General features: G+C 55.3%; 1 protein-coding gene across 1 annotated transcript; it reads right to left on the reverse strand.

The window, feature by feature from the left end:
- Window positions 1-4,676: 4,676 nt before the first annotated feature.
- Window positions 4,677-8,288, reverse strand: NCDN (neurochondrin). The gene is made up of 6 exons (XM_005142543.4): window positions 8,156-8,288; window positions 6,857-7,843; window positions 6,424-6,650; window positions 6,025-6,249; window positions 5,662-5,804; window positions 4,677-5,390 (listed from the first exon to the last, which is right to left on the reverse strand). The coding sequence occupies exons 1-6, from the start codon at window positions 8,249-8,251 to the stop codon at window positions 4,954-4,956; spliced, it is 2,115 nt and encodes a 704-aa protein (XP_005142600.2). The 5' UTR covers window positions 8,252-8,288; the 3' UTR covers window positions 4,677-4,953.
- Window positions 8,289-8,315: the final 27 nt, after the last annotated feature.

An 8,315-nucleotide genomic window follows, 5' to 3' on the forward strand; every position in this document is an offset into this window, starting at 1 on the left:
CGCGGAGGGGCTCTACGGTTTGACTTTATTGTCCCGAGCAGGGAGCGGGGAGCCCGGCAGGGAGCACAGCGAGAGCCCCGGCGGCAGCTGCGATCTCCGGCCAGCAGCGGCCGGAGCGCGGCCTGGGGCTGGGGCTGCCGGGGCTCCCCTCGGGGTTCTTCTCTCTCCTCCAAGATGGGAAGCAGGGACCCCCAGCCCGGACCTGGGGAGAGAGGGAAGGGTCTGGGTCTCTAGCCCGAGGGGACGGGCGGGCGCAGGGAAATAGAGCCAGGGGAATTTGGGAAGCAACGACGGAGAGCGTGCCTGCCTCCCGCCCTGCTCCATCCCTCCTCCAACCCTCTCTCCTCCTCTTCCTCCCTCCCTCCTCCTCTCCATCCCTCCCTCGCCCTCTGCTTAGGCCCTCCCTCCGGGGCAGAGCGAGGAGGGCCCTCAGCACCGGGGCCCTGTATGCGGCACCGGGCACCGGGGGGCTCGGGAGGGCGCAGCGGCCGGGCCAGCGGCACGGAGTGACCCCCACTGACACCCCCAACCCGAATCACTCCGGTGAAGGGCACCGAGACCGGGCCCCGAGGAGGGTCATGTCCCGCGGTCCCATCGTGCCACCCGGGTACCCGTTGCTGAGCAGGAGTTTCTATGGGTGGCAGCGTGTAATGGGTGTGCGAGCACAGAACAACCCCTTCACTGCGCTGCAACGCGCAGGGGGTGAGATCGGCACCAACACGCACCATCCCACATCGCTCTTAATTTAATTCCGCTCGTCCTGCCCCGAGCTACAGCTCCCTTCATTTTCATTTTCCCTCTGAATTCCCACAACGCAGACCTCTTTGATTTCCAGGTTTAATTAACAATGCTCATTAAATGAATTTTTATTCATTTCTTTTAATATTACCCTGCCACCTGTCTTTAGGAGGCAAAGCTGAGCATTTATTCTAATTTATTTCTATTAAAGATAGCATTTAGTTTTAAAGATGGCACTTCAGTTTTAAATTGAAAGAGGGTGAATTTAGATTAGACATTAGGCAGAAGTTCTTCCCTGGGAGGGTGCTGAGGCGCTGGCACAGGGTGCCCAGAGAAGCTGTGGTTGCCCCATCCCTGGCAGTGCTCAAGGCCAGGTTGGACACAGGGGTTGGAGCAACTGCTCCAGTGGAAGGGGTCCCTGCCCATTTCATTTGCTGGGAAGAATTGGATCTGACATGCTGTATTTTGCAGTTATTTTCCAGTTCATTCTTCACGTCCCCTGCTCGTCTGGTCCATATAATGTTGGTCTTTATTTATCTGCAAGAGGTGAAAGTGTGCAAAGTCCAGGCACCAGCCTGCATGTGGGATTCCAGGGCAAGCAGGAGGATGCTCACTCTGTATAGCTTCAAGTGTATTTTCACCCTCTTGGTGATGAGGACAAGTTAACCCTATGGGTCTCCCAGGGGCAGGAGGCAGTGTTAAGCCACAGCAGTGAGGATGAACAATTACTTGCTTTAACCTGCTGTCCCAAGGTCCCAGGGAGGCCCAAGGGCTGTCACACTGGCTGCAGCACACACTGGTTCTGTTACTGGTTCATCATGGCCAGGGCAAGTGCTGGGGGTCATCACAACACCGGGTGCCCAGATGCAGTTCCCCAGTACCTGCTCCTTAGCCTCCCAGGTTAAGGACCAGCTGTGCTCGTGTTCTGCTCTACCAAACAGCCTTTGTGTTTGCTAACAGAATGATATGATCATGCCAAGGTCCTCAATATGAGAGCTGTCCCCTCGCCCCACAGCTATGGGGAGCACTCACTGTAGCTCTGGGCCAGGTCTCCACCCCAGGGACCACTTGTTGCATTTGCACCCAAGCCAGAAATCTCTGGAAAACTGGTTTTGTACTGAAGTTCCCAAAGCTCCCTCCCAATGCCCAGTGTCTGTGTTGGCTCTTCCCTGAGGCAGCAACCTTTGCTTTCAGGGGTCAGCAATGAAAACACCTGCTGAGCAGGGCAGTAGGGACACAGAAGCAACAGAACGTGAGCACAGGTCTCTGCCCCAGCCAAAGGGGAACTGGTTTTACTCCAGAAGCCCAGCTCCCATCAACACCTCGGAGAAATGTGGGCTGCTCCTATCATTTCCCACATCTCCTTCCTGGGAATCCAGGTGGGGAAGGAAGATCCTTGCTGTGGGGTTGGAGAGCCAGGCAGGGCTTTGGGGAGAAGGATGGGGACCCTGTCAAGGGGAGGGTAGGGAAGGGGGCAGCCCCCTTGCTGCTCCTCACCACTCCTGACACATCTCACTGCATGAGGTCTGTGCGAAGGGGCTGCACTAGCAGCCACATAACAGCCCTATGAAATACTTACTTTTATTGCCACTGCTTTTGGGGTGATGTGAATAAACGCTGTAGGGTAATGTATGCGGTGGTGGTGTTTGCAACGGTGTGATGACATTTGAGCTGTCAAAGTGAAATGGAATGTGCATCTGCTCCTCTGGGGGCTTATGCACCTCATTCAAGCCACAATGAAGGATCTTATTCCTGGAGGGCTTGTCCTGGTGCTGAAAATGCACTGGGAGATAAAGCACAGTTTGCTCTGGGTTCTGCTGGCTGCAATTCCACTCTGTGCTGGGATCTCAAAGCGGTGCGGATGACAAGGGATGTTAGGTGATGCCTGTTTGGCACTGGAGCATCCAGGGTAGAACTCGTAGTTGGGTTTACAAAGCTTGGGGTGGCCAAGGAGTCACCCCACACCCTTTGAAGCCTTTCCACCATCTCCCTAGTGCAGGGCTGAGCTGTGCTGGGCACGCCAGGGCCTGCAGACTGGCACAAGCAGAGCCAAAGGAGGCACCCACATGGTAGGAGGCCTCCACCAGCGCCTGTGCTCTGCCTTCCTGAATGTGCTGTGCTCCTGCTATGAGAGCCAGGAGCCTTGGGGAGGGACAACAGCCTTTTAGGGGTGCCCTGTCCTAGAATGTGCTTGGAAAGTGGTGTTCCAGGACAAAAGGATGGTGATATGAGGGTATCACCACCCTTCACTATGAGGGTGCTGAGGCGCTGGCACAGGGTGCCCAGAGAAGCTGTGGCTGCCCCATCCCTGGCAGTGCTCAAGGCCAGGTTGGACATAGGGGCTTGGAGCATGGTAGGGATTGGAACTGGATGAACTGTGAGGTCCCTTCAAACCAAACCAATCTGGAATTCTATGATAGTGTTCAAGGAGCCCCCACATCTACACAACAGCATCTCTGGGATGCTCCTTCTCACACCTGATAGGACTTCCCTTGGAGGAGCATGAGAATGAGGGTCAGGTGCTCCCCAGGCACCTGCTGGTGGCCAAACCCACGTGCCCTAGGATGTGGGGAAGGATAAAATGGAGAACTGCCTGGAACTGAAGATGAGCAGCTAAAGGCCTCTGGGTTTGCGGCTGTTCTGGTCTTGAATAGGGTGCTGCAGGCCCAGGCTGGATCCCTGGTCAGGTGTTGTGGAAGCACCTACCACTTCCTGCTGGGATGAAGGATAGCCAAGCCAGCATGGAGAACCACAGCAAGCCCAGTGCAGTGCTGGGAGGGAGGAGAGCAGAGCACCCTCCTGCTGATACAGGCGTCTATCTCTCATTAGCACTAATGAGAGTCTTTCCTTAACAGGAATTCCATACCCTTTGACCAGAGGCAGAAGAGCACACGGGACCAGGAAGAATGGAAGGTAAAGCACTTGAGGGTTGGGATGGCTTTTCTGGCAATCTGAAATGTGTTTCTGCCTCTTCCAATGCATTGCTGTTTCCCTGTGGTGCAGGGCTGGGGTGTTCCTGGCAGGATGGGGATGCTCTCCCAGCCCGCACTCATGCAGTTATGCTCTTTTCCAAGGCCAGGAGGCTCACTTGTGTGTTTGGCTTCCATCGCTGCCTCCTGGGAGCACCCACCTTTGTCCCAGCTTGCAGGAACTTTTCTGAGCTCAGCTGGAAAGATCAGAAAGATCCTTTCCCTGAGCAGCAGTGGCTGCCTCTGCTCCAGCTGTGTTTGCTTTCACGGAGCTAAGGATCTGGTACAGAGCACGAATACACCCAGCGTAGTCCTTTTGAGGCAGCTCCTTGCTTGATTTCCTCTGTGTCAAACGATTCCGCAGCCCCCCTGCAGGAGCTCTGGGCACAGCCAGGATCAGTGCCTGGGTCTGGCAGAGCCAGCTCCGGCGAGGCTGCTGCTCCCAACTTGCTCCTCGACTGACACCTGGTGGAAAAGCTGCAGTCGAGGTTGAAGCCATCGCCTGGCAAGAGTGGAAAATCCCTTTACATCCCAAGCCGGCAGCCAGGGACCCCTGCGGCTGTGCCATGTGTGGGTGCTTAACAGGGAAGCCCGGGCCATTTCAAGTGAAGGGTTTCTAAACATACATTTGGAATTATAACGATGAGCTGGTGTCAGTTATAGATATGAACAGGGAGTTGCTGTCCCACAACACAGTGCAAGGGCACTTGTACAGCTTCCCATTGGAAGGGGACAGGTCTGTGCCAAGTTACGGGGCATCATTCTCACTGCTGTCAGTAAATATAAAAGCTGTCCCTGTTCTTGCTTTCTGCAGGTTTCCACATGTAGTGCCAAGTTACTTTACTGGCACATGCAAGCCTCTGATGTAAAGTGACATCCTTGCTGTGACAAAACTGGGAGTGTGTTAATGGCAGAAGCAGGCAACCTCTGAGGGCCCTGGGCAGAAACAAATCCCAACACTGCAGGAGCTTGAAAAACAAAGCCACAGAAAAACATCTTTAATACACAGGCTGCTTTTGAGAAGAAATAGAGAAAGAGGGTCAAGCAGGTGTATGTTGAAACGTTCTGAGGCAGCAACAGTTGTGTGCACAGGTTGGGCAGTGCTGAGTTCTGCTGCATCACTCCAGGCTTAGAAAGGTTGGTAATCTGAATGTGGTTTTGTCCCCACTTGGCACCAAAGGCTGTGGGGCAGATGTTGAACAGATCTTGTGCTGACTGCTCCCCACACCAGGGTGCTGCTGGCTCTTCACTGCTCAGACAGACACTGTTCCAAAGCTGCCATACCATAGAGGTTGGCCCACTCCCGGCCGTGGTGTGACAGGATCACGTCCCTGCAGGGCTTGCTGGCTCTGGCCAGCTCCACCAGCACCCCCTGGAAAGCAGCGATGAGCTCAAAGTCCACGGAGGCTGCAGCAACATGGGTCAGGAGCTCGGAGACCCCTTCCAGCCACCGTGCCTGGAGCATGGCTTGTGGCAGCCAGGGGAAAAGAGGGATGCAGCCAGCCAAGGCCTGCATTCCCAGGAACCAGAGCTCACTGATGTCAGCCCAGGCACTCATGTAGGCAGGCGAAACGGCCAAGGTCAAGCTGTCACTGCCAGGCTCTGTTTGGGCAGTGTGGGCCTGGGATAGGAAGGAAATAGCAGCTCCAAAGAACTCCTTGGTACTCTGTGTCCCCTGGAGAGCTGGAAGAAAAAGGAATTAATTTGATACAGGGCACCCTTCAGTGTCTCTGACTGCAGAAGGGCCTTTGGGGAGAGCAGGATACCCCCTCCTGCCTGAGAAATCTCTTAATCCCAGTGCATCAGCCTCTCGATTTTCCTGCTTATTCCTTACTCCACCAGGCTTTTGGTTTTGCCACTTTTCCAACTACAAACTGGACCTACTTCCCTCATATTTGCCTTCTCCAGCCCAACCAGCCAGAATGTCTGATTTACCAATGGGAATTCCTCCTACCTGTGGAGCCTGCAAGGATCCTGGCCATCATCAGGCCCAGAGTGGCAATGTTTGCTGCTAGAGCCAGGTGACCCTTTTGGGGTAGCAGGAGTGGAAGAGACTTCAGCAACGTGTCCATCAGGCAGGAAAAGGTTTTGTCTCGCCTAGAGAGAAAGCAAAACCTGAGACATGCTTCCTGAGCAGAGCCAGAAGCACCTGGAACTGTCAAGATTAAATGCAGCACCAAAACCATAATGTAATTGCTTTTGAAAAAGGGACATCCCTTCGTCAGCTTTGTGCTAACAGATCCTGTAAGCTTGCTTCACAATGTCATTGGGAAGAAAGAGGGTGCAATCTTAGAGCAAGCTCTTGTGGCTCCATTACCTGATAAGGTCTGGTGCTGTCACAACCAGGTTAAGGAAAATCCCACACATGGTCTGCAGACTCATTTCAGTGCTTGTCAGTGGAGTCAGGGACCCAGGCTTGGAGGTCAGCACCTCCCACTGATGGAGGAAGTATTCACACAGCAGTGCTGGTGCCCCTTCTGAGATGAGGATGTCCCGGGGCCTGTCCTCTGCTGTTAAATGGCAAAAACCAGGTAGCAGAAACCTGGAAGGGGAAAGAAATTGGGAGCATGAGGTAGAATGGGTCTAAAGCCTGCATTTAATCCAGCTGTCAGGGGGAAAAAAGAGCCGTGGAAGTGGCACTGCAGGGAGAATGGAAAAGATAAGATTTGAGCAGGCTTGTGCTAAAATGCATCAATTCTGTGCTTAAAATACAAACCTCAGAGCATCTTGGGGTAAGCCAGAGCCCTCCTTGCTGACCAGCTCTGGCTGGGAAGGACTCCCAGCTGAGCTGCCCTCTTTGAAAAACCTTTTGGCATAAAGAACAAGGAAGGGCAAGAGCTCGCAGATTTCCTGCTTGAGGGAGGATGTCTCTTCTGCCATCCAGGCTCCAAGGATTCGAACGGAAGCAAATATGAAAGGGTCTTGTAGCTCCTCCTGTTTAACCTGCATGGAGAAGCAAGCAGACAGAAAATTATGTTTGGGTCACTGTCCTATTGAGCTGCTGTAGGTAGGAAAGCTGCAGTGGGCCCAGATGCACAGTTTGCTCTACACAGATACAGCCATGGGCTGCTGAGCACCCAGTAAGCATCCTGGTCAGCAGCTGTGAAAGCCTCCCAAAGAAACACAAAAACACGCAAACTCTGCAGTACCTGCCTCAGGTAGAATATTACAGCTCCAAATGCCTCCTCCATGATCCTCATAAGCTGCATTTTCTGCACCTCCTCGAGCAGTGGTTTCTCTTCTCTCAGGCACTCCTGGATCCCCATCTCAATAAGGACATAGCAGGCTGTTACCACTTCTTTCTTCCCCTCCGCCTCCAAAGGATCTGGCTCTTCTAGGGTCAGGCGGACCTCCACACAAGCCAAGTTCACCAACAAGGCCAGGAACTTGCTTCCAGCACTGCCTGCTGGGATCCACTCTGACCCATAGGCCTGCACGAGGCAGGCAGCGAGCTTGAGGGCAGGGTCCCGCTGCGACTGGCTGAGTTTACTGCCCAAGATGTTGGCCAGCCCTTTGTAAAGCCTATGGAGGCACTCAGAGCCCTGTGGGTCCTGTGTGAGCGGTGGTGACAGGGGGATGAAATGAGGCAGAACCTTGCACAGCTCAAATTTGGTCATGTCTTCAGTCTGGAGGAAATCCTCGGAGAGCTTGCTCAGCACGGCCAGGAGGTGTGGAGCATCTCTCTGCCAGCACTTCTCCTCTGCTACGGCCAACAGCCCCAGGAGCAGAGCCAAAGCACGGTCAGAGCCATAACTGCCATTCACATAGGCCTGGCACAGGGCAGACACTGTCCCTTTGGTCACCAGCTCTCTGGGCCCCCTGCTCGTGGCCATGACAGCGCTGAGGCACTGGTACACATCATCAACCATGGACGTGCTGTCCGGATCGCACGGGGAAAGCAGGATGTCATTGAAGGTTGGGATTTTGTTCAGCACCTGGGAATGTGCTGCCAGCTCCGGATCGGTGCAGAAGCATGCCAGCAGGGTAAGGCCCAGCGCCCGGAAGGTGTAATCGGGGCAGCCGGGTGGTGGCTTCCCAGACGCCAGCAGGCGAGTGGGAAACGTGAATCCGATTGCATCAAAGATCTGGCGACGGGTCTTGGCATCGACTTCCCCAGCTCTGACCGCTTTGGTCACCTGTAAGGCAAACCAGGGGTGAGCCCTGCAAGCGGCGTTGCTGAATATACAGGGTTCAACGGCAAGGAAGAAGCCTTAAACAGCCTTTATTAGTGCAGGGAAGCACCCACTGGGCTGGGCGCTGGGCCTAAGCGTTAACGGAGGCTTTACCTGAGGGTTTTGGGCCCGCAGGAGCCCTCAGCGCCCGAGGCCTCGCTGACGGGACCATGAGGGCTCCCAGCGCCGCCCAGGCCCCACCTCCGCCCCGCGGGTTTCGCCTTCCCCCTGAGGCGATGGCGGCCGCGGCGCCGCCCCCCGTGCCCGGTTCCTCACCAGGAGCAGCGCTGCGAACTGCTCGTTGTCGTTCCTCGCGTCCCGGAGCACCTCGAGGCACCGCCTGAGCGTGGAGCTGCCCCCGGTCCCGGCCATGGCCCCGCGGCGGCCGCACCGGACGGAGCGCACCCGGCGGCACCGCGGCCCTCAGTGCCGCCCT

This window comes from Melopsittacus undulatus, chromosome 14 (genome assembly GCF_012275295.1).
Source record: "Melopsittacus undulatus isolate bMelUnd1 chromosome 14, bMelUnd1.mat.Z, whole genome shotgun sequence".
NCBI classification, from domain to species: domain Eukaryota; kingdom Metazoa; phylum Chordata; class Aves; order Psittaciformes; family Psittaculidae; genus Melopsittacus; species Melopsittacus undulatus.